The 27,219-nt window shown below is 38.8% G+C and overlaps 1 protein-coding gene across 2 annotated transcripts in view; it reads right to left on the bottom strand.

Annotated features, from left to right (window-relative positions):
• Positions 1–27,219, bottom strand: part of FRAS1 (Fraser extracellular matrix complex subunit 1) — a 429,868-nt gene that overhangs the window by 146,039 nt on the left and 256,610 nt on the right. For both annotated transcript variants that reach the window (XR_005988333.1, XM_041758154.1), the window contains exons 24-29: positions 26,600–26,740; positions 25,408–25,548; positions 23,538–23,675; positions 20,283–20,553; positions 10,833–10,917; positions 7,407–7,733 (exon numbers count right to left, since the gene is read on the bottom strand). Coding sequence is in view for 1 of the 2 variants with exons in the window: in XM_041758154.1 (XP_041614088.1) it covers positions 7,407–7,733; positions 10,833–10,917; positions 20,283–20,553; positions 23,538–23,675; positions 25,408–25,548; positions 26,600–26,740 (1,103 nt within the window). In the remaining variant the exon portion in view is untranslated. The remainder of the gene's footprint in view (positions 1–7,406; positions 7,734–10,832; positions 10,918–20,282; positions 20,554–23,537; positions 23,676–25,407; positions 25,549–26,599; positions 26,741–27,219) is intronic.

The following is a 27,219-nucleotide window of genomic DNA, read 5'->3' as shown; positions in this document are numbered from 1 at the left end:
GAATAAATAAATAATTTATTTATTCATGAGAGACACACAGAGAGAGGCAGAGAAATAGGCAGAAGGAGAAGCAGGCTCCCCACAGAGCAGGGATCCCCATGCGAGACTCGATCCCAGGCCCCCAGAATCATGCCCTGAGACAAAGACAGACACTCAACCACTGAGCCACCCAGGCACCCCTGTAAACCTGGTATTTTAAGAGAGGGCATTTCAAAGAGGATGTTTTTAAAAGTTATTGTTATTAGTTTCAAATATGCCAATAAAGATAGCAGAGTAAAACACCACTCCCAGGAGGCGAATATCCAGAGCAGAAGACAACAAATATGCTTTTGCAGTCACTTGACACGAGAGCATTTGCCCCCTACAAGAGGCGACCATAGTTAGTCACCAGGGAATTGACTGAGCAATTGCCAGGGAACTGAGTCAAATGGTGCCCAGGAGAACAGCAGCAAAGGCATCTTCTATTGTGATCTGTGCTCAGGGACAAACTCCCAAGAATTTTCTCCCTTCACAATTGATACAGCGTATTAGTTACAAAGACATCAAAATGTGCCAAGAATTCCACTCCTCCCCCAGAACTCTGGGCAGGGGGGTGGGGGGCCCTCTTTACTCCAGTAGTGTTTCATATAACATAATACACTTAGACCCAGGTGTCTTAATTGCTAAAAATATCTCTAATAGCAGCAGCTTCCTCAAGTTTGATCACGGTTACAGAAATCAGGCATACAAGAACAACATTCTGGGATTGGTGGAGCAATGTGGTTTTTCATATTCCAAGCAGTTAAGTACTGTGACCTCAATGCATGTGCCCCAGTGTCTCTCCCACTACACATCTAACTTGGCTATACTTTATCAATACAATTTTCTAATTCCTACGAGAGTATAAATCTTTAGGAGACAGTACTACTTGCAAGTCAGGGTTCAAATACCAATAACATTTGGAAGCTTATTACAAGTTCAGAATATCAGGCTCCACCCCAGATTCTGAATTAGAATGTGCATTTTATTTTTTTCACCAACTTTACTGAAGTATATTTGACAGATAAAAGTTGTACATAGTGAAATTATACAACATGACATTTTGATATATATGTTGTGAAATGATTACAATTATCAATTGTCAATCAAGCTAATTAAGAAGTCTCACCTCACATAATTACACTTTTGTATGTGTATATGGTAAAAACACTTAAGATCAACCCACTTAGCGGATTTCAGGCATATGATGTAGTATTAAGTATAGCTACCATGCTATACGTTGTATCTCCAGAACTTATTCATCCCTTGTAACTGAGCCTCTATACCCTTTGACTAACACCTCCCCATTTCTCCAACGCCTGCCCCTGGCAACCACCATTCTTACTCTGCCTTTATGAGTTGGACTTTTTGATATTCCAAATATAAATGAGATCATGCAGAATTTGTCTTATTGTGTCTGGTTTATTTTATTCAGCATAATGTTCTTCAAGCTCACCCATGTTGTCAGAAATGGCAGGATTTCCTTCTTTAAGGCTGAGTAAATATTTTATATATATAGACCACATTTTCTTTATCCAATTTTTTAAAAGATTTATTTATTTATTTTAGAGATAGAAAAAAATGAGTAAGGGGAGGGGCAGAGGGAGAAAGAATCCTGAAGCAGACTCCCTACTGAGCGTGGAGCCTGATGCAGGCTCCCTACTGACCCTGAGATCATGACCTGAACTGAAATCAAGAGTTGGCCACTCACCTGACTCGGCCACCCCAGTACGCCTTTCATTATCCATTTATCCATCAAGAGACATTATGCTGTTTTTGTACCTTGGCTGTGAATGTGAATAATGCTGCAATAAACATGTGAGTACATGGATCTCCTCGAGATACAGATTTCATTTCCTTTGGATATATACCCAGAAGTGAGACTGCTGGATCATATGATAAGTGTTTTTAATTTTCTGAGGAACCTCCTTATTGTTCCATAATGGCTACACCAATTAAATTCCCACCAAGACAAGAGTGTACACTGATTCCTTTTTCCCAATATGCTCACCAACTGTTGTTATCTTTTGTCTTTTTGATAATTGCCATCCTAACAGTTATGAGGTGGTATCCCATTGTGGTTTTGATTTACATTTCCCTGATGATGAGTGATGTTGAGCACTTTTTCATATGTACCTATTGGCTACTGTATGTCTTCTTTTGAGAAAGGTCTGTGCAGCTCCTTAAGCCACATTTTAATTGGATGATGATGATTATTATTTTACTATTGAGTTGTGTGAGTTCTTTCTATATTTTAGAAATTAATCCCTTATCAAATATATGGTTTCAAATATTTTCTCCCATTCAGTAGGCTGACTTTTCATTTTGTTGACCATTACTTTGCTGTGCAGCTTTGTAATTTTATGTATTTCCACTTGTATTTAAACAAGATCCCCAGGTGATATGGAGTCATGCTAAAGCAGGAGAAGCACAGACCAGGATAGAAATAGTGATGGGTCTAGAGTGGTTCTCCTGAAACCCCACAGACAGGTCTTTTAGAATATTTACATTTATAACCAGATAATTTACATGACTCTGTTTATGAGTTATTTGTTTACAATAATTAAGAAGAAACAGACAACTGTCTAAGTGAAAGAAGTATAATTCCTCCCACTGATTCTGATGAAGATAGTTTTTATCAGTTGCTTTCTTCTGGAAGAAATTCCAGGGAAGAGTCAAGAAGAGATGAATACACCATCTTTTCTACAGTTAAAGTGTCCAGAAAAGCCAAACAAATTTTAACCTCATTTCCCTAGTGATTCTGACCTTTTTCAATTTTTTTATCTCCTTCTAGTTTTTTTTTCTTCTGCACAATAGTGTATATATCCCTGTAAGCTCAAGAAACTAGCCATAACATGAGTTAAATAATCTCCTGTCTTTTGATGTTTTATATGTCCTTCAGGATACCACATTAGAAAGCAATGAAACCCCAAAAAGGGATTATGGGGGCATAATCAAAAGAGTGCTTTAAATTAAACAGTTCTTCTAATTCATTTCATAGAACAATGGGCATATGGAAATGTTGGCAATAAAGTTTAGCCATTATATATTGTGTTACAAATAAAAATATTAATGTTGTAAACCAGAAGTAAGGGCCTAAGCTTCTATCACTAGGAGGAAAAATCTCACAAAAAAAAGAATACTTCCTCCCCTAAAATAAATGTTGGGACATAAATGATGATCTCAAACGATAATGTACCCCAACCACAGGCCAAACTATTCAAGCTAAAAAACTATAAAACGTAATCAAATAGAAAATAACTATAATTGGATATAATAGCAATCCTAACATTTTATTTATTCTGTAAAAAAAAAAAAAAAAAAAAAGCCTTAATTTGCAAATGCTCATTTATACCATAGCTTTAAAATGCAATCTTATAGGACACTGTGGATTTTAGGGAAGGATCATGTGGGTGCAAAAAAGGTGAAACTTAGGTGCTATTTACCAGGATACAGGATGGAAAGATATTGGACTGTTTTTGTATTTGTCAGTGTGTGTGTGCGCTCCTCAGAAGCTCTCTTTCCTCAGGTCAAGAATATAGAACCTTCTTTCCATGTAGATTTCAACTACTTTATGAACAAACAAATAAAATTTTGTAATCAACAGCCATTTTGAACATATACTCTGAGCATTACATCTTATAAGATGTCAAATTGAACAAGCTAAACAAGTCCATAAAAGGTAAAACCCTGACATATAGTAAGGATTTATTTATGAGATAGACTCTTATTCAAAAAATTAACATTTTCGTGCCATATTTATAATTGTCGCAAGCACCCTTATTACCAAGCGACATCCCTGCCAGACAACCACTGGGAGGACAAGTTTTAAGAAACCTGAGGGAAAGCACAACAGGGCTTTTAGCTGTACATGGGCGTTACCAAGTTCAAGCAGCTAGAGAGGACTCTTAGCAACAGAATTTTCCATCCAGTTCATAGCATGATACTTGGGCACTTTTAACATCAAAGCATTGTCCAGTGGCAGAAAGTAACTATTCAAACAATGACAAGCAAGGTCACAAAGATCATCAGATTTATTACCAAAGTGGAAAAAGAGGCATGATTTCTAGAGATGTCTTAATCAATAAAAAAGAGGATAATCTCTTGAAAGCCCCACAATGGACAGAAACCCACCAATAAGCATGACTTTGCATTGCCCACATTTTAGCCCTGATTAGACACTGAATTGTTTTAAAATCATATCTCTAGCAGGCTCAGGGTTGGTAATCGACCCAATTAATGAAAGCCTGTTCAGCAGAGCATTCTTTATTACCTTTTAATCTTTTTAAAATTTCTTTTGCCTCCTCCCCCCAACAGAGCATGTTTCAACATCAGTCCTGAATCTATTTTCTCCTCAGCAACTCAGTATAAGCCTGGAGGGCAGCAGTCAGATTTCGTCATTGCCAGGCCAAGGATGAAAGTTTGTAGGATGTGATGGAGAACTTAAGAAACAAGGGTGGAGCTGACAGCTCCTACCCTTAGGCCCAGATAGGCCACCCCAACATCGGCAGAGGCGGCCTGAAGGCTTCTCATCTGACACAAGGGATGGATTCAAAGGTAGGAACATGGGAACCACCCTCACTCAGGCCGTTCCATCCCTCCACCTATCTCTCCATACAACAAAAATGTACTAAGTTCCTATGATATGCCTTGCTTAAGATAGGAAGACTAAAATAGTTGCTGCTCAAAGTTTTCTCTATCTCCCCCTCTCTTTCCATCTGTGTTACCAGGTTAAGTTTTCTACTGAACAACATTGGGGTTATTTTGAACATCCATTCCCCAGGAATTAGACCTCAATCCCTTAGCAACTCCATTTAAACCATGAGCTAGACATCAGCCAGTAATTGGCTGACTCCAAATTTAATACACTGGCAGCCTCAGGGTAAGGACTTGGATGCCCATCTTCAGAAATGCCTATCAGAATGAAATATATCACATCTGACTATACATCTACTGGAAGCCATTAACAGCTGAGGCAATTTTTCTTCTTGGGCTCCAGTAGACTTATGATTATAAACAGTTTCACTTGTAACAAAATGGGGTGAGTCCAGAGGGAAGATTCCAGAACGCTTAGGGCCCAGACTACTTGGATAGGACTTTGAGAAAATGACTAACTTGCTGTCTCCATTCTGTCCATTAGGGGGGTTAGAGTATATATGACCAAAACACTGAAATATGGGAGAGAATGAAAAAAGCCATGTGGGTTAAGTGTGATGAGACAGAACACATTTGAGTAGAAATCACAGCTCCAACATGAAAAACCTTTATAAGAAATAAATATTTTTAGACTTTAAAAAATGTTTTTAAACCTTTTCTTCAGTTTCCTTTTTGGAAAATTACAGATAATAATTGTACAAACATCCTAGGATGATCATGAACATCAAATGAAATAATTTATGTCAAGCATTAATGCCCAAAAAGGGTTAAAAACAAAACAAACCCAAACACCTCTCATCCATAGAATTTCCTTTAAAAGAAATTAAGCCTCTCTTATAACCTTCTCATTAAGATATTGCAAAGATCAGTAGGATAGGTATGAAGAAAAAGTACTTTGAATTCCTGAAGGTAAATATAGCATGCATATATAAAATATCAGTGTTACAGTGTCAAATTTATTAGTACATCCTGACGGATGCTGGCACTCTGGTCATTGGTTTCATTATCACAGTTCATTGGCTTGGAAGCCATTAGTTCACCTGATGGACAGGTAAACACAACACTCTAGGAGAGAGAGTGAGGGCAGGAAGAAGGAGGAGGGGCAGGCACTCGAAATACCAACATGAACCCCAAGTTATAAGCACTACAGGATTCTCAAGTTCTAAGCATATGCCTTATTTCTAAATTAAACTTTCATTTTTTCCTTGTTTTGTTTTGGTAGTCAAAGTAGTTAAAATCCGAGAAATACCCTTCAACCTTGGGCCATAGCATGTAAGATGATAGCGCCATACACTGAACTGAGCTCCAAATGTGGAGACTGAAATCAGGAATTAGACCTGGAAAAGGTCTAAGATAGGGAAAGGCAGCTGCTAGCGTTGCACTGAAATCCTATCTTTGGAAGGAAACCAAGCAGGAAGAAAAGAAACTTTCTGTGTCTGTCTAGACTTCATCACTTCAGAACTAAACCTCATCTCCCAGGGCAATTGCAAGAGGGTGATAATTAGGATTAGCTACAAGGTGGCTATCTGCCAACTCTATCTCATAATCAGTCTTCACTTACTCCCATCTATCTCATGCCACCATCACTGTTTTCATCAGCTGCAAATCATGAGACAACAGCCTGAGAAAGTAGCCAGCAGACTATGTCATATTCAGCTGTTTAACTTCACAAGGATCCATCACAGATTTTGAGTAATCATCTGTGAGAAAGTGACAAGTCACTTCTAAACTGTCCTCAGCAAATCAATCTCTCTAGCTACTCATTAATGACAGGTCAATGGCTACTGATATTTGGAATGAAAAAGTCAATAAAAATGAGAAGCCCAATCTATCCACTATGGGAAAGAGCCATTCTTGCTATAATGGAGAAAAGAGCTCTAGTGAAATATCACCAAGTAATAAATGGTTTTGAAAATGTTTTTCAATAGGTCTCTTGGATCTCGCATGTGGTTAGCCCAGTATTTCCCAAAATGTTATAGCCATCCTATTAATAGTCTCCAAGAACATTTTATGTACATGGATATTATTAAAAATGGTTATGTATTAATTTTAATATTTTAGAAGAAAGTAAATTGTACATTAAGCCCATGATTTCATATTTTTCACTTATTAGGATGAGGCCACAATAAAAAAGTAAGTTGATACAAAGAAAAATATTAAGTACTAGAAGAGGTGTTCATGGACATGACAAAAACATATGGAGATGGCACAGGAATGACTCATGCTAACAAGCCTTCCCATGATTACTAAAAGAGAGAGTTCCCTCACCTACTTCAGTTGGGCTAACAGAATGCCTGAACTCATCCTTTTTGATTCATTATAACCTATGAGCTTCACATTGCATGAGCTGTTGTAGAAGGGCAGGCAAAAACAGGGGTGAACTTGATTCTTGTGATCATGCTCAGGCAGGAGACAGAAGGGTCAGTGGGCAATGAGGCATTTTTATGGCAGCAAGTCAACATAAAGGTGCAAAAGTTTCCCATGTATAGAGAACATGAGGATAGGTCCTTCAGATCAAGGGTGCTCCTAACAAAATATATACTGCTCCCTGAGATTGAGTAATGTGTTCTATTTATCTCTGAACATCCTAAGTGTCTTCATAATAGATGCTTAATAAATGTTTGAATAATTACCTATCCATATCTTAACTTTATGAATATTGTAAAATAATATTATCAACAAAAATTCATACCTAGGTGCAAGGAAACTGCAGTTCTAGGAATGACACCTACCTTGGGCACAGTTTTCACGTGGAACAAGATATTTTGAAAAGAATGTCCATCATTGGCCTGCAGGACAGCAACATCAGATATGCTATCTGAGCCATCATGAGCGTAGTGGAGAAGGCCCCTGGAGAGTTCATCCAGCCGGAATTGATAGATTGGGGTTGCAGGGGACGGAAGTATTTGGAGCAATTGGCCATGAAGTGGAGGATCAAGCACTTCAACCACCACATCCTGTGGGTTGTCATCATCTCGGATGTCAAGCAGCTGGGTAGTAATGGTTCCTCTCTCCCCTCTGCTAATATGAAGGGCCTCATTTCTCAGCACATAGGGGGCCTGAGCAGTTGAAGGGAAGGAGGAAGAAATGTCATTTAGCAGGAAAAGAGAAGATAATCCAGGGGACTAGATACAGTTGTGTACAGTTTAATTGATAATTCTATGCTTTTGAAGGAACTCTCAGTGCTCCAGCAAAGTGCCAAACTGTTGCATAGTCAAAGTATTTGTCAGAGATATGGTCAGTCATAGCAATCGGAGCCAGTGAGATTACTTCACACTTCTGGTTCTGGAGGCTTCTCAAGCCATGTCAAAGCCATCATATTCACCAGAAGCAATTGAGATGAACTGCTTGTTTCCAAATCTCATAAGTCTCTGCTATCTTGATTTATACCATATCCCTGCATTGTAACTGAAATCAGCCCAGAGTCAGGGATCCCAACCAACTGTCTGCATTCAAGAGAAAATAGTAAGAGGCATAGAATTTTTGCACTGGTGTTTGGAGTTGATCACTTCAGTCCAGGCTACACTAAAGTATGTTGATCTGGAGTAAGATACTCCTGATTCATGCAATCAATATCTGGTCCCAGTCAATAATTTTCTTTAAGCCATCTCATCCATATCTTGAAGGGCTCACTCCAACTCAGGTTTGTTTTTATTTTGAAGATTTTATTTGTTTATTCATGAGAGACACACAAAGAGGGGCAGAGACATAGGCAGAGGGAGAAGCTGGCTTCCTCAGGGAGCCTGATGAGGGACATGATGCCAGAACCCGGGGATCACAACCTGAGCCAAAGGTAGATGCTCAACCACTGAGCCACCCAGGCACCCTCCAACTCAGGTTTTAAAGCCTGATAAGATCAGGGTCTGTTAAGATAACCATCTGGTTAGCTCACATGGCAAATTTTCATGTTTTTCTTAGGATTACCGAGTTTCTATTTACCAACTTGAGTAAGCAAGTAAAATATTCTTTCATAAAGATAAAAGTTAATGAAACACACAGAAAAAAATATTTTAAAAAAATGAGACCAGAAGCCAAAGAAAACGCTATCTTAATTTTTTATATTAAGGTTGAACTATCTAGGATTTTTCTCAGCACACAGCCTTCTTTAATCCAAATGGTTTTCTTTTACAACTAGCCCTCCTGGCCTCTTAGAAATTTCAATATCTATTAAAGTAGTGTCTAATATATCATTGTAGTGGTTGCATAGTAGAAAGCTAGATGACAGCTACTCCTCAGAATTCCCAAGTGAGAATGCTGAAGTTGTGATTCTATATACATGGGAATGAATGGCCCCTTGGATTCTGAAAGAGGAAAGGTCAAAAGGTGATGTCAACATCCATAAATGGAAAAGATCAAATTAACTTGCATGAGAAAATCTTGGGGAGGTCAAGGCCATATTGAAATATCACAGGAATGTAAAGGAACAAAAATAAGTCAAAATTAACTTCTAAAATAACTTTTCAAAAGTTACAATGAAAGAATTTTTCATATAACAAAATTTAAAAATGCTGCTACTATCTACTTACTTGCTTTGGGTAAGACAAGCAAATAAAACTCAGGGAACCATAGGAACTCACTGTCTCAGATGAGAAAGTCACTTGCCAATACCCACCTTAAGTTTCCAATTCACCTAATTAGAGTAACTGAATTAAAACACAAAGAACAAAACAAAACTTCTGAGTTTAAATACTGAGAAACTTCTAAACCAGACAGTCCAGTCCTGAGACCTGATGTGGCCCTCTGGCCCATATTTATAGAGGTCACATGTTTTAGTTTTTGGTTGGTGGTTTGGGTGTTTTTTTTTTTTTTGGTTTCATTTAAAACAAAATTCATATTCTTAGCCCAACAGTGAGGTCAAAGTAACTTCAGATCAATTTCTAATCATTCCTCAACTTCAGTCACCCCTGAAGTAAGAATGCCATCAAGAAGAGCAGAGCTGGCCTATGAACACCATTTGGGAGTCACATCTATATGGGGTTATGTCTATATCATCCTCAAGTCCATGGTCTTTCCATTTTTGAACCAAAACTTTGTTTTAATCAGTTTTATTTATTTTTAAAAGATTTTATTTATTTATTCATGAGAGACTCAGAGAGAGGCAGAAACATAGAGGGAGAAGCAGGCTCCCTGAAGGGAGCCTGATGCAGGACTTGATCCCAGGACCCCGAGATCATGACCTGAGCCAAAGGCAGATGCTCAAACACTGAGCTACCCAGGTGTCCCATTTTTAAATAAGTTTTAAAACAATAATCTCATGTCATTCCTTGAATCATGACTAAAACTCCACTGAGGTCTGGATATTTAGGTCACTTTGGTTCCCTATGCTGATATGCCACTCTCTTGCTGTTCACAACTTAAGGCCATATCTATCTTCCTACTCTCTTCACACATTTCAGCTGCTCAATCCTTCGAGCTCAGTTACTCAGACCATCTAGCACTACATGTATTCTGGACACTCTTAACAGAGATGAGTGATAGGAACACAAGAGCCATCACACTCAGTTTTATAGCATCTACCATGATTTCCTCAGACTTATGTTTGGCTGAGGACCACACTGACACCTCATTTAAGTAGATCCTTAATAAGATGCTCAACTTACCATAAAGTGACTAAAGTGTCATCCAGCTACACTAGAGATGGGCAAAAGTAGTTGAACATAATTTCATATCCCTGAGAGACAAATATTTAGGCAAAACAAACTCACCTAAGATTAGGAAAGTCTTAACAACTGGAACAGTTTCAAATTATTCTGAAGGGCTGATATCAGATTCAGCATAGCAAAGTAAGGTACCATAAACTGGTAGTCAAGAACACGGACTCTGCAGCCAGATCTTCTGAGCACAAATCTTAGCTCTTATTTATTAGCTATATCACCATAGACAAGTTACTTAACACCCCCGTGGCTTTAGTTTCCTCCTCTGTAAACTGGGGATAATACCATGTCCTAGGGCTATCATGGGGTTTAAAGGAAAAATGCAAAGAATAGTATAGGCATATTAGCAATTAGTTGTTGTTGCTACCCACAAGTACTAAAAGATATTCCAGTGGTATTTCATGGATAAACTGAGACAAGATTCATCTAGTTCATTTTTGCTATAACTACTAGAAACCTTGATTGATGCATATGAAATTATTAATTGGGTGGCACAGTTATTACCTGTGTTGAAAATGCTTCTACGTTGATCAGCTGTGGCTTAGAGTAGAACTGCTGGTCACTAATTTTCAGGGAAAAGTAACCTTTCCTAAAAGAAGTCCCAAAGAAAGGAATGAAAAAATGCAGTCATTAAGTCTCTAGAAAAACAAAGAATAAAAATACTTTCAGGTTATGTGCATGTAAGAATTTGGACCAAACCACTATAGTGATATAACATTCATGCTGTAAATAAAAACCAGATGAAGATGAACGTAGCCACATACGGGTAAAACTACTGCATATTCTCCAATCTTGATATAACATAGCAATTACATAAATGTTTTGGTTTTGATTTTTCTTAAATGACTATATAAATGGTTGAAAAATCAGTTTTTGGCCCAAGACAGGTTAGTAATATAGTGAAAGCTAATGGTTAAATTGGACAATGGAAAGGAACCTATCATAGTCTCTGCTTAGCCCTCAGTGATTCCCTCTTCCTGCAAACCCAAGCTATTCCAACTCACTCCAACCTATTCCTGAATCATGTGAGTCGGCCCCCATAAATAATTCTGCAATGTTTATATTACATGACTCTATCTACCTGCCCCCCATTCTAGACACACACATCCACATTTAACATAGACTGAACTAGAGAAAGATGGTGGATTATTCCCTGGAATTTGCAGCTGGCCTGAGAGTCCCCATTTGACTCTACAGGAGCCAAAGTCTACAATGATGAGATAGGTAGAACGCCTAGCTGTAGGAAAGAGGTAAATGTGGCCTTTGAAAAAAGAGACACAGAGACAAAAGGGATAATTAGTCCTGCTTCCCATTGCTGGTTCTAGCTTCTAGGCTTCTCTGGAAACCCAGTTGTCCTTGATCTGTTAAAGATCTGAGCTATAACTGCAATGTTAGAACAAGACTTTTACTATTACTTATAATCCCTGTATGAGTTATATTCCTTATATATCACATATGATGATTCCCCTTCGATTGACTTATTTCACTCAGCATAATACCCTCCAGTTCCATCCATGTTGAAGCAAATGGTGACTATTCGTCCTTCTGATGACTGAGTAATATTCCATTGTATATATAGACCACATCTTCTTTATCCATTCATCTCTCAATGGACACCGAGGCTCCTCCCACAGTTTGGCTATTGTGGACATTACTGCTATCAACATTGGGGTGCAGGTGTCCTGGCGTTTCACTACTTCTGTATCTTTGGGGTAAATCCCCAGTAAGGCAATTGCTGGGTCATAGGGTAGCTCTATTTTTAACTTCTTGAGGAACCCCCACAGTTTTCCAGAGTGGATGGACCACCTTGCATTTCTACCAAGAGTACAGGAGGGTTCGCCCTTCTCCGCATCTTCTCCAATATTTGCTGTTTCTTGTCTTATTAATTTTAGTCACTCTCACTGGGGTAGGTGGTTTCTCATTGTGGTTTTGATTTCTATTACCCTGATGGCAAGTGATGCAGAGCATTTTTCTCATGTGTTTTTTGGCCACTTGTATGTCTTCTTTGGTGAAATTTCTGTTCATCTCTTATGCCCATTTCAGGATTATCTTATCTGTTTCTTGGGTATTGGGTTTAAAAAGTTCTTTATAGGTCTTGGATACTAGCCCTTTATCTCCTATGTCATTTGCAAATATCTTCTCCCATTCTGTAGGTTGTCTTTGAGTTTTGTTGACTGTTTCCTTTGCTGTGCAGAAGCTTTTTATCCTGATTAAGTCCCAATAGTTCACTTTTGCTTTTGTTTCCTTTGTCTTCATAGATGGATCTTGCAAGAAGTTGCTTTGGCCAAGTTCAAAAAGGTAGTTGCATATGTTCTCCTCTAGGAGTTTGATGGATTCTTGTCTCACATTTAGATATTTCATCCATTTTGAGCTTATCTTTGTGTATGGTGTAAGAGAATGGTCCAATTTCATTCTTCTGCATGTGGCTGTCCAATTTTCCCAGCACCATTTATTGAAGAGACTCCCCTTTTTCCAGTGGATATTCTTTCCTGCTTTGTTGAATATTAATTGACCACAGAATTCAGGGTCCAATTCTGGGTTCTATATTCTATTTCACTGATCTAAGTGCCTGTTTCTGTGACAGTACCACACGGTCTTGATGATCACAGCTTTGTAGTACAGATTGAAATCCGGCATTGTGATGCCCCAGGCATTGGTTTTCTTTTTCAATATCCCCCTGGCTACTCGGGGTCTTTTATGATTCCATACAAATTTTAAGATTATTTGTTCCAACTCTCTGAAGAAAGTCCATGGTATTTTGATAAGGATTGCACTGAACGTGTACACTGCCTAGGGTAGCACAGACATTTTCACAATATTAATTCTTCCAATCCATGAGCGTGGAGTGTTTCTTCCATCTCTTTGTGTCTTCCTCAATTACTTTCAGAAGTTTTCCATAGTTTTTAGAGTATAGATCCTTTACCTCTTTGGTTAGGTTTATTCCTAGGTATCTTATGCTTTTGGGTGCAGTTGTAAATGGGATTGACTCCTTAATTTCTCTTTCTTCAGTCTCATTGTTAGTGTATAGAAATGCCATTGATTTTTGGGCATTGATTTTGTATCCTGCCACATTGCTGAATTGCTGTAGGAGTTCTAGCAATCTTGGGGTGGAGTCTTTTGGGTTTTCAATATACAGCATCCTGTCATCTGCGAAGAGGGAGAGTTTGACTTCTTCTTTGCCAATTTGAATGCCTTTTATTTTTCTTTTAAAATTTAAATTTTAAATTTTTAAAATTTTTAAAAATTTATTATTATTTTTTTATTTCTTTTTAAAGAAATAAAATTTATTATTATTTTTTTATTTCTTTTTCATTGTCTGATTGCTGAGGCTAGGATTTCTAGTACTATGGTGAATAACAGTGGTTGAGAGTGGACGTCCCTGTTTTGTTCCTGATCTTAGGGGATAAGGCTCTCAGTGTTTCCCCATTGAGAATGATATTCGCTGTGGGCCTTTGATAGATGGCTTTTATGATATTGAGGAATGTTCCCTCTATCCCTACACTCTGAAGAGTTTTGATCAAGAATGGATGTCGTCTTTTGTCAAATGCTTTCTCTGCATCTATTGAGAGGATCACATGGTTCTTGTTTTTTGTCTTGTTGATATGATTTATCACGTTGATTGTTTTACAAGTGTTGAGCCAGCCTTGCATCCCAGGGATAAATCCTACTTGGTCACAGTGAATAATCTTCTTAATGTACTGTTGGATCCTATTGGCTAGTATCTTGTTGAGAATTTTTGCATCTGTGTTCATCAGGGATATTGGTCTATAATTCTTCTTTTTGGTGGGGTCTTTGACTGGTTTTGGAATTAAGGTGATGCTGGCCTCATAAAACAAGTTTGGAAGTATTCCGTCCCTTTCTATCATTTGAAACAGCTTTAGTAGAATAGGTATGGTTTCTTCTTTAAACATTTGATAGAATTCCCCTGGGAAGCCATCTGGCCCTGGACTTTTGTGTCTTTTGAGGTGTTTGATGACTACTTCAATTTCCTTGCTGGTTATTGCCCTGTTCAGGTTTTCTATTTCTTCCTGTTTTGGTAATTTTGTGGTTTTCCAGAAATGCATCCATTTCTTCTAGCTTGCCTAATTTGTTGGCATATAGCTGCTCATAATATATTTTTAAAATCATTTGTATTTCCTTGGTATTGGTTGTGATCTCTCCTCTCTTTCATGATTTTATTAATTTGAGTCTTTTTTCTTTTTATAAGGATGGCTAGGAGTTTATCTAATTAACTCTTTCAAAGAACTAACTCCAGGTTTTGTTCATCAGTTCTATAATTCTAGTGTCTGTTTCACGGAGTTCTGCTCAAATATTCATTATCTCTCTTCTGCTTGGTGTAGGCTTTACTTGCTCTTCTTTCTCCAATTCCTTTAGGTGCAAGGTTAGCTTGTATATTTGAGTTTTTTCTAATTTTTTGAGGGAGGCTTATATTATGATGTACTTCCCTCTTAGGACTGCTTTTGCTGTGTCCCAAATATTTTGAATGGTTATATCTTCAGTTTCATAGCTTCCATGAATCTTTTTAATTCTTCTCTAATCTCATGGTTGACCCATTCATCTTTTAGTAGGATGCTCTTTAACCTCCACGTGTTTGAGTTTCTTCCAAATTTCTTCTTGTGATTGAGTTGTAGTTTCAAAGCATTGTGGTCTGATAATATGCAGGGGTTGATCCAATCTTTTGGTATTTGTTGAGACCTGATTTGTGACCCAATATGTGGTCTATTCTGGAGGAAGTTCCATGTGCACTTGAGAAGAATGTGTATTCAGTTGTGTTCAGACAGAAAGTTCTATATATATATATATATATATATATATATATATATGAAATCTATTTGTTCCAGTGTCTCATTCAAGGCCCTTGCTTCTTTGGTGATGTTCTGCTTAGAAGATCTGTCATTTGCAGAAAACGCCGTGTTGAAGTCTTCTATTATTAGTGTATTATTATCTAAGTATCTCTTTACTTTGGTTATTAATTGATTGATATACTTGGCAGCTCCCACATTAGGAGCATAAATATTCATAATTGTTAGGTCTTCTTTTTGGGTAGACCCTTTAAGTATGATATAGTGTCCCTCTTCATCTCTTACTACAGTCTTTGGTATAAACTCTAATTTATCTGATTTGAGGATCGGTACTCAGCTTTCTTTTGAGGACCATTTGAATGGTAAATGGTTCTCCAACCTTTCATTTTCAGGTTGGAGGTGTCCTTACATCTAAAATGAGTCTCTTGGGATCCCTGGGTGGCGCAGCGGTTTGGCGCCTGCCTTTGGCCCAGGGCGCGATCCTGGAGACCCGGGATCGAATCCCACGTCGGGCTCCCGGTGCATGGAGCCTGCTTCTCCCTCTGCCTGTGTCTCTGCCTCTCTCTCTCTCTCTCTCTATCATGAATAAATAAATAAAATCTTTAAAAAAAAAAAAAATGAGTCTCTTGTAGATAGCATATAGATGGGTCTTGCTTTTTTATCCAGTCTGATATCCTGTGTCTTTTGATGAGATCATTTAGCCCATTCATGTTCAGAGTAACTATTGAAAGATATGAATTTAGTGTCATCAGTCCCTGTTTTTGTGGATTGTTTCTTTGGGCTCCTTCTTTCTTTTACAGGGTCCCGCTCAATGTTTCTTGCAGAGCCAGTTAACATATTCTTTCAGTTTCTATTCTGGAAGCTCTTTATCTTTCCTTCTATTCTGAATGACAGCCTTGCTGGATAAAATATTCTTGGATGCATGTTCTTCTCATTTAGTATCCTGAATATATCCTGCCAGCGCTCTCTGGCCAGCCAGGTCTCTGTGGAGAGGTCTGCTGTTAATATAATTCTCCCCATATAAGTTAAGAATTTTCTCTTTACTTTTGAAATTTGCAAGTTTCACCATTAAATGTTAAGGTGTTGAATGGTTCTTACTGATTTTTTGGGGGTGGTGTCCTCTTTATCTCTTGGATCTGAATGCCTGTTTCCTTCCCCAGATTAGGGAAGTCCTCAGTTATGATTTGCTCAAATATACTCTGTGGTCCTCTCTCTCTCTCAGCCTCTTCTGGAACCCCAATTAGACATATATTCTTCCTTCTCAAGCTATCATTTATTTCCCTCAGCCTTTCTTCATGGGCTCTTTTCTTTTTTCCTCAGCTTCCTTCCTGACCATCAACTTGTCTTTTATGTCATTCACTCTCTCTTCCATCTCATTAGCCCTAGCAGTTAGAACATCCAGTTTGGATTGCATCTCATTTAATCTACTTTTAATTTTGGCCTGATTAGATCTCAATTCTGCAGTAATGAAGTCTCTAGAGCCATTTATGCTTTTTTCCAGAGCCACCAGTAGCTTTATAATTGTATTTCTGAATTGAATTTCTGACATCGTATTGAAATTCAAATTCTCTAACTCTTTGGCAGAGAGTATTATTTCCGTTTCTTTCTTTTGTGGTGAATTCTTCCTTCTGGTGATTTTGTCCAGTCCAGAGTGGCTATATCAGTGGGCTGAGTCAAAAATATCAACCACGACCTAATTAAAATACACCCTAGATGATTCTGAAGAGGTCGGAGACCAGAAAATAAAAGATAAAGAAGAACAGAACAACAAAAAAAGGACCACTAAAGTGAAAAACAAATTTAAAACAAAGTAGCAAAAATAAAAAGCCAAAAATGAAGAAGAGGAAAAAAGAAAAAGAAAAAAAAGAAGTAAAAGAAAAAGGAAAAAAGGGGGGGTGGGGATGGTGGTGGTGAGGAAGTGGTAGTGGAGAGAGAATGTAGTCTACCTGAGGTGTCCCAGAGGGTGATCCTCTTGGTTCTGAGTGTATTTTGTTCTGTACGGTAGAAGGTGCTCAATCCCAAATTTATATAAACCAGCAATACTTATCGAAAGCCCCAACATTGAGCACAAAAACAAATAATTTAAAAGAGGGCAGAATGGGAATGAAGAGAGAATATAAGCTCACAGAATGAACCAACACGATGTTCCATTTGGTTCTAGGTGTATGTTGGTCGTGTTTTAGAAAGTACTAACTTCCACCATTGTAAAACAAAAAAAGGGAGAAAAAACAAAAACCTGTGTATCTATCTACCAAAATTAAATTGAATACGTTGAAGGGAATGCAGAAGTGAAAAATATATCTTAGACATGTAATTGTAGAAATATGAAAGTCAAAAAGGAAAAAACTTAAAAATGAAGAGCTGATAAAATACTGTAGTTAAGGTGGGAAAAGAGAAAAAATACTGGAAATTTTTAGTCTCATATAAAGATGAGTCATAATGGAAAAAGGAAAAAAAAAAGGTCCCTCTATTTCTATATACTATTTTCCCTCAGTCCTGGAGCTTTCCAGCACTGCTTGGTCAATAAACTTGCTCTTCCCTTGTTCTTTCAGCTGATCTTCTGGAGAAGGGGCCTGCTGTGCTGATTCTCAGGTGTGTGTGCCTGGGCGGAGATGCCCCACCCCTTGTCAGGTGCCGGGCTTAGTGGGAGCTGTTGATCCCATGAGGCCTCTGTTCCCTGGCAGCCCTACCCCACCCAAGGTGAAACAAGAAGGAAAACCAACAATGGCAGTAGCCAGATCTCCACTCTGGAGCTGAGCTTCCTGCGAGTAACTAACAGCAGTCTCCCGGTCCACACTGGCCCAGATGCTCCCGGGGCAGGGTAGGTGCACTGATCTGCACAGTTAGGAGGATGCGCCCAGCAGCAGGAGAGTCCTCACTGTCCTGTGCCTTCCCTGCTTCCACCTGTTCCGGGAGAATGCAGGATCACTGGCTTTGTCCGCTTGGCTGCCCTGGGATCCAGGGTCCTGTGCCACTGGACCTGTACTCCCGGGGGGCCACCTCTCCCGAAGAGAACGGGGCACAGCCACCTCCATCCAGAGCTGACCTGCCTAAGCGACTGGCTTCTCCCAAATGCCCTGGATGGCTGCTCCACTCCAGGACTTTACCCATATTGGATCCCGGTTTGTGGTGCACTTTTCCCGCAGTGTCCCTCCTCTTATAGTGACTCCGGGAATCTTGAGGCTTCACTGTCCCTCCTGAGATTCTGCCCAATTTCTCTGCTAAGCACTTTTCCACCAGGGAAAAACTCTGGTGCGGATTTTCCCGTTTCTCTACGGCTGGGCTTTTCTGCCCTGGAGGCTTTCACCACTCAGCCCAGCTACTTGTAGTTCCCCTTCCCCACTTTATTCTTATTTTATTCTCTGTAGCATTCCAGCTATTCTTTTTTTAAATCTCAGGTCAAATTCATAGATCTTCAGAATGTTTACCTAGTTATCTAGGTAAGTTTGTGGGGCCAGGTGAGTTGAGGACCCCTACTCTTCCAACATCTTACCCTCCAGAATTTTCTATTTTCATGAATCATCACCAATCTTATTTTACTATTCTTTTTTTGTTTAAATTTCTAGATAAAGATTTTTTTGTTTACATTTCTATATAAAGAAATTCCGATTCTAAAATGGGTACCCCAAGATAAAAGGGAGTACTGAAAGAATTCCCTGCAAAAGAGTCACCATTCTTTGTCCTGTTTAGGGATACAAAGCTGACTGGAAGAGAACAGGTGATGAGAGATTAAAGAGGTAAAATAGACAAGAGGAATAGCTTTGGTTGTCTTAGAGCCTTTACAAACTTTATCTACTGTTCACAAGATTCCAAGGTAAAGGACTACAGGTATTGAGGCCTGTGGGGTGTGTGTGTGTGTGTGTGTGTGTGTGTGTGTGTGTGTGTGCATGCCTGTGATGCAAACAATTAAGAACTACACTTGAAGCAAAATGAATGCAGGATTTGGAGCATAAATCTGAAGCTTGAATCTATGGTATCAGATGCCAGAGTTTTAAGCTCCACCTCTGTAGCAACATGTCTCTATGACAAGATCTTTTGCCCCTTGCGGATGGAAGCATGCCCATTATTCTTAGTATTACTAAGGAGGCAGAAATATAGTAGCTAAAGGCATGGGTTGTGGAGTCAGGGAGCGAGGGATTGGAGACTAGGCTTTGCTTATACTCTGAAGGCTGTTTCCCTATCTATACCCCAGGAACATAAATATACATAGTTCACATGAAGTGTTTAATACAATGCCTGGGTCGCAGTCAGCACTCAGTAAATATCAGTTGTTCTTATTCCTATAGGATGATGTTTTGAGGTTCTGGCTCTCAACTGCAATAGGGAAAGTGCCATCTCTTTTCTCCTCACCTATCTCCTAGCCCAAACCTTAAAAAAAAAAATTCTCTAGTGGTGATGGTAGAAAATATTCACTGTAAATATTTCAACCCATTGCTAACACTAGAATCTACCCTGAATTATCTGCACCAATGAAGCAGAGCTGGGTAAAGGATAATCCACAAGGCTAATCTTTGGGGTACATTCTCTGATTTCAGTTTAGCAGATTTAGTCTGCTAATTATATGACTCTATTTGCTTGGGTTAGTGTTAACATTCAATTGCATTCCTGAAGCATATGTCAGCTGGGGTGAGGAAGACAGCCAAGAGTGTGCTAGGCATCAGAGGAAAACTGGAGCAGGCTTAAAAATCAACCACAATTAATCCTATAAAGTGGATAATAAAAAGTTGTGACTCTTAGCCTCCTTCCAACTCTGGAATTCTAGGAACCCTATAACACTTGGAAAAGTATGTGCTCCGTCTTATAGCCACTGCTCACTCCCAGTATATCACCCTGATGTGGAAGAAGCAGCTGTAGCAATCTACATAGATAAGCAGTTTTGTTTTTTTGCTGGGCCGAAAATACTGAGTAATTGTACGAGGAACTTTCCTGTCACATCAGAGAATTACCCATAATTACGTGATAAAATGAAAATGCCTCTAACAGAAGCATACTCTCGGAGCAATTACAGTGAAATGATGACAGGCAACTGAAAGTGGTGGCATTTGTGGAGTATTGATCTTCTCCAGAAGAGAAGGGATAGCTATTAAGAAGATGGGAAGGGGTGCAGAGCACTGAAAGGAGGCAGGAAGAGAACAACAGAACACTGACTCACCTGGGTTTTTCTTTGCTGTGCACAAAACGTACTTTTTTCTCATTCACATCCTTCCAGCTAAAATGGCCAGCCTTGTCAAGCTGAACTTCTCTTCCATTCCTCGAGAGCACTAGCTGACCATTGGTGGGAGTGCTCACAACATGGAACTGGAGGCCTTCCATCCTGCCATCCTGGTCTTGGACATTCAGAAGGAGAAAATCCAGTGGCTTCATTGAACCAATTGCAAGGGTGAGAGAACCATTCACATGAAGACTAGGAGTATATATTTTGCCTAGAAAACATACGAGTCCAAAGATCAGATTCGGTTCATTCACTAATAAGGGTATTTTTTTTAAATAAATAGACTCATAATGTTTGTTCAGAAATGAGACTCTAGGCTATTGTGCACCATAAGCCTCCTTCTAATCCAGTGATTCTCACCCTGAGTGCATATGAAAATAACAGATTCTCAAGGTTAAAATGTAAATTTCTATAAGAAAATATAGTATAAAATCTTTAAAAAATTTTTTTTTAAATTTTTTCATGAGAGACAGAGAGAGAGAGAGAGAGAGAGAGAGAGAGGCAGAGGCACAGGCAGAGAGAGAAGCAGGCTCCATGCAGGGAGCCCAATGTGGGACTCAATCCCCGGTCTCCAGGATCATGCTCTGGGCCGAAGGTGGCACTAAACCACTGAGCCAACCAGGGCTGCCCTGTGTAAAATCTAGGAGATCTTAAATTAGGCAATGCTTTCTTAGATATGACACAAAAGGCATGCATGACAAAAGAAAAAAATCGATAAATTGGACCAAGGCACTTCAAAGGACACTGGTAAGAAAGTGAAAAGGACAATCCATAGAGTGGGAGAAAATAGTTGCAAATTATATATCTGAAAAGAGACTTGTATCCAAAATATATTTAAAAAAATCTTACAATTCAATAAAAGACAAGTAACCTAATTCAAAGATAGGCAGAGTTTGAATAGGCATTTTTCCAAAGAAGATATACAAAGGCCAATAAGTACATGAAAAGGTGCTCAATGTCACTCCAAACCATAATGTAATACCACCTCACAGTCACTATGAAGGGCAATAAAACTTATTCCTGAGGATGTGGAGGAATTAGAAATCTTACACATTGCTGGTGGAATGTACAATGGTGCAGTTTGGCAGTTCCTCAAACAATTAAACATAGAGCTACCCTATGATCCAATAATTCTACTCATAGGCATATACCCAAGAGAACTAAACACATATGTCCACATAAAAACGTGTACGTAAATGTTCATAGCAGTTATATATAATAGCCTAAAAGTGAAAACAACCCAAATGTCCATTAATTGGGGAATGAATAAACAAAATACGGTATATTCATACAATGGAATATTATTCAACTGTAAAAAGAAATGATGTAGTTAGTGATAAGTGTTCCAATGTAGAGGAACCTTGAAAATATTATCGCCAAGTGAAAAAAGCCAGACATAAAAGGCCACATATTGTATGATTCCATTTATGTGAAATGTCTAGAAGAGCTAAACCCACAGAAACAGAACATTGATCAATGACTGCCACAGACTGGGGCAAGCATAGAAACTGTTAATGGTTACTGAATTTCTTTTTGGAAGAATAGAATGTCCTGGAATTAGAGAGTGGTGATGATTGCTTAACCCTGTGAATATGCTAAAAACCACAGAATTGTATATGTTAAAGAGTGAATTCTATGGCATGTGAATTATATCTCAATAATAATAATAAAGAATCATATAGGACCCTCTAAAAACAGTACTGACACTTAAACTCCACCATCAGAGATTCTGACTTAGATGTTCTGGAGTGGGAACCTTACTGATTTTACAAGCTCCTCAGGCAACCCTAATGGACTTCCAAGTTGGGAATCACAGTCCTAACCTAATACTTTGATCACATCTGACCATCAGACCCATTAAGGGCAAGAAAAAAAGCAAGGGTCTGATATCATTTGCTCGAACAGTATCATTATCAGTGACTTATATTCAGAATTCATATGAAGTGTACCCACATTGTTTTAAAATTTTACCATCTTTGTCCATAGGAAACATCTGATGGATGAATATCTGATCATGATGTGAAATTCATCCTATCTCCTGCAAGCTGTTTTGCCTAGATTTCATTGCTAGTGTTTCCTTCTACAAGTAGGTCAGTCAGGACAGTTTGGGAATGCCAAATTTCAAGGGGACTACTTTCACTCTAAGATACTCTAATGAAAATGAAATTCATTTTCACAAGTTGACTTGTAATATGTCCCAAGAGGAGTAGGCTGATTCTCATGTACTTGGGGTTTCCAGAAGGATCCCAATAAAATAAGCCAAATATATCTTTTTCCCATGGGAAGTCTTAATATCTTTAGAGGTCAGGAATTTAAAGACAGAAAATGTGATGGACTGTGGGTGTTAAAATATGCCTCACATTATTAAGAAGGACACTTAAAAGCTGAGGAATGTTCAACTATAGCATAACTCTCAAGGTTCATTCATCTATAAAACTTGGGGATTCAAAATTAAGAGTGAATTTAAATTTGCTTCGCTTTTGTTGTTTAAGGTGATATATTCATTAATGTGTTGGAGAAGGCTAGCTCCATTCCCTTAATACACCACCTTACTCTTAATGGGAGAGTGACTTGAAATCTATTTGCTTTATTTTTTATTTTTATTTTTATTTTTTGAAATCTATTTGCTTTAAATGTGTGGCCTTAATGGGGCAGGCTTCTCACACTACTCATTACTTATTTGCAATTTATCTCCAGTATGTCCACAAAATATGCACCATTGACACCTGGCATAATTAGCTCTACAAGTTTATATATATATATATATATATATATATATATATATATATATATATATGTAAATTATATATGTATATAACTATATACATATATAATGTAAATTATATATAATAAATTATATACATGTATAAATATATATTTATATGTAATAAATATATATTTATATAACAAATTATATCTATATGTATATATGTAATTTTCTACAACATATCTGTAGTTCAGAAACATAACTTCTGATAGTTGTTATTTTTAAAGGACAGATTGTTTCTTTTACCCAAAGATCTTAGAAGCTGAGTTTCTCCAATGTCCATATCCTATAAATAATCCCTTATTCGTTAACATTCTCAGAATGAGACTGAATTTTACATCACATGAGCTAATTGTATCTATAAACTCAGTCTCTGCATGGAGAAATTACAGGTTCCTACACCAGAACATCTGACAAGAAGCACTTACCAGTACATGTTTCATTAGAATGGGCAGAGAAGCCAGGAATGCAGTTGGAAATACAAAGGCCACTCTTCAAAAAGAACCCATGGTCACAGAGATGACATTGGTCCTGGTGGCTGCACTGCAAGCATGCTCGGGGGCAGGCTGTCAAAGAAAGGACACGGTAAGTGAGGCACACCAAAGGCATAGTCACCAGTGAGGTCCACCAATGACAGAGAAATAAAGAGTGACATGACAGCACAAGCAACATAGGACCCCCAACTACAGCAAAAGGAATTCCTCTAGAATTTCACAGGGAGCAGATCTATCCTCAGAAGGAAAGTGAATACAGCAGAGCATCTTTGTTTTATGCACTGTGATGTGAAAATGTTGCACATGAATGGATTATTTAAAAAGTTAAACATAATGACTTGTAAGAGAGGTGGTTTAAAATGATTAAGAGTACAGGCCCTTTCTCGGTACCATTCCTCCTCTACCACTTACCAGCTGTCCGCTTTGGGCAAGTTCCTTTAATGATCTATGGTGTGATTTTCTCTTATTAAAAATGGAGATAGTAACAGCACCTAATGCAAATAACTGTTGGGAGGATGTGTTATGATGTGGAGAGACTAGAACACTGCCTGGCATATAAAAGGCCTCAGCTACACTACTAATACCACTGCTACTCTATTATTATTATTATTATTATTATTATTATTATTATTATTATTATTATTATTATTTTTAAATGCATGAGGAGAGTAAGCTCATTAAAGGACCATAGGAGGGATGCCTGGATGGCTCAGCGGTTGAGCGTCTGCCTTTGGCTCAGGGCATGATCCTGGAGTCTGGGGATCGAGTCCCACATCGGGCTCCCTGCATGGAGCCTGCTTCTCCCTCTGCTTATGTCTCTGCCTTCTCTCTCTGTGTGTCTCTCATGAATAAATAAATAAAATCTTTAAAAAATAAAATATAAAAAAAGGACCATAGGTTTATTTCTTTGGGTCAAGTTAATAATAATCTTTTATAAATTGAGTGTTTACTGCCTAATTTTTCTGCTTCCTTAATCAAGATGTTATTATAGAGAATATTATAGAGAAGTGGTATATACTATAAAGGCCCTGAATTGGAATCAGAAAACTTGGGTTGAATATCTGATTTTATGTTGCCTTGATTAATATTCTCAAGCCACTGTCTTTCTTTTTTTTTTTTTTCACTTGTGAAACAGGATTCATAATGTCTGCTGTGTTTTTACCACCAAGTCATTGTGAATATTAAATGAGATAATGCAGATGGAGGAATTTTGTGAAATGTAAAATGCCATGCAGGGGTCATGGCTTTATTTAAGTGTCAGGTTTTCTTCAAAGTGGGGCATATGATATTAAGTTTTAATGGAAATGATGAGAACCAATTGAGGAAACTCTTGTGGATATCCCAACAAAGGAGACTAAAACTTTGGGTTGAACTTTAATAATAAAAGTTCAATGCATCTCACCAAATTGTCCTCAGAAATCCTGCTCTTCAAGGATATTAGGCCAATAATAGGGTCATCAGTAATTGAGTTTACACACTGAAAATTCTATGCCCATATCAATAAGAGTATCTACTCTTAGTTCAACATAAGCCTCACATTCCATAAAATACTGGCCTCATTTCCACAAAGACCTAAGGGACAACACTGATTTATGCAAGAGAATTATTGGCCTGCACTTTATATTCTATTTAACCAGCACTTGGCAGATGTGCATGGGAAGCCATCAATTTCTTAGGCCTAGCTCCCTGTGTTTCCATTCTACTTTTCATCTAGATTCTCCTTTGTTACCTGAGAATCAACACACTTGATTTACTTGTGGCCCTTATTTTTCTTCCAGAGGACTCAGAACAGTCTCCGAGTTACCTGTGCATTGGCGATTTACATGGTCTGCAAAGTACCCCTTCCCACATTCCTGGACACACTGGCCTTCCAACAGGAGAAATGGCCCTTCACAGCGAGCGCACTCATGGGGATCTTGGCACCGGAGACAGTGGTTGCCACAGCCTAATGGACAAAAATCAAATCAACAGAACAGTATAGCTTTCCAAGGGAAGGGGTTCCTGGCCCTTATGAGGAGTCAGGAGCCAGGCTTCTGGTTGCGACTACTCTACTTACCAACAGGGTGATTTAGGATCAGAGATTCAACTTCTCTGAGCCTTGATGCTCTCTCCTATAAAATGAGAGTGGACACATACTGTCCCTCCCAGCTTGCTGGACAAAGATCAAGGTAAATAGAAAATACTAGGCAAACCTAGAAGCTACAGTTACTAGCCATTATCATTATTATTAATTAGTCCATGGTTCTCTTGCTTCACTCAAGTGTCCATCTTTCCTGGCTCACCCAGTCAGTTATTAAAGTCTCCCCAACATGTTCCCAGGAGTGCCATCTGGGCACTTGCAGGGCATTTTGAGGTCCGAAGATTTTGTGATGTTAAATCAAGGCTAAAGGGAGTGGGACTTCTTAGAAGGATGGTGGTAAGACATCTGGTATATGCAGGGCTTCGGGAGACAGATGGTGGAATAATACGGTCCATCATGTATAATACCTCCCCATCCAGAGGACAGGACTGTTCAATGCTCCAGGAGATCCAAAAGTCATCAAAACATACCTGTTTGTGAGGCCATATACCCCCAAGATTACCCCACTGACCTCAAGTTTTAGAAAATATCATTTTTGGGCATGGGAGGAGCAGAGAGGGGGCATTTTTACTACAACGAAGAAAAGCTCTTAGGAAAGAAACCAGAAATTGGATAAAAAGCGAGAAAGAAGGGCAGCCCCGGTGGCCCAATGGTTTAGCACTGCCTTCAGCCTGGGGTGTGATCCTGGAGACCCAGGATCGAGTCCCATGTCAGGCTCACTGCATGGAGCCTGCTTCTCCCTCTGCCTGTGTCTCTGCCCACCCCCTCTCCCTGTGTCTGTCATGAAAAAATAAATAAAATCTTAACAACAAAATAAGCCAGAAAGGAAATTTGCCAGAGACTCCTTGTCAGAACAGTAAAAATTGGAGAAGGCTGAAGTGTGGATGAGAACAGAGCAGGGACTATAGACGCTTACTTTTGCAGAGACCCAAGTCCCTGTAGAAGGATGGTGAGCACTGCTCCACACAGGCTCCGTCCTGGAGAAGGTAGCCATCCATGCACTGCAGGCAGTCTGTCCTCAGGGGTCCGCTGCACGCATTGCAACTCCAATCACACTCTAGAAAGGAAGTCCATGTTAGATCACCTTCATCTGTCCACCCTCAGTCCCAGCAACTAAATTATGAGGACACCATCTGCAGTGACAAGGGGTAAAGTGAGGACAACATGAGATGTCAGATAAATGAGCTCTAACGAGGTTTCTGCTTGTAGGAGCCTGAACTCCTCTCTGAGGTTTAGTGTTTCCTAATTATGTTAGACATGGGCATGTACAAGGATCACTCCATGCCTGTGCAGAGCCTGCTTGTCAGCAGGGCTGCTGAGGAGCCAGATTAACTTAATATTATTCCATGTGCCTCAGAGTTCTTTATTCCTGTGCCATGGTGTCTTCATGCAAAGCCTGCTCTATTATAGGGAGGGGCCAATTTGCCTCCACAAACCTAATCTGGACCTCGTCCAAATGCTCCGTAGGTAAGGGGATGTCAGAGACTCAACGAGGAATGCATCTGCTGCCTCCACCATCACCGGCTGCTTGATTCT

Source organism: Vulpes lagopus, chromosome 6 (assembly GCF_018345385.1).
Source record: "Vulpes lagopus strain Blue_001 chromosome 6, ASM1834538v1, whole genome shotgun sequence".
Taxonomy (NCBI): domain Eukaryota; kingdom Metazoa; phylum Chordata; class Mammalia; order Carnivora; family Canidae; genus Vulpes; species Vulpes lagopus.
This window is presented reverse-complemented; position numbering and strand designations above follow the sequence as displayed.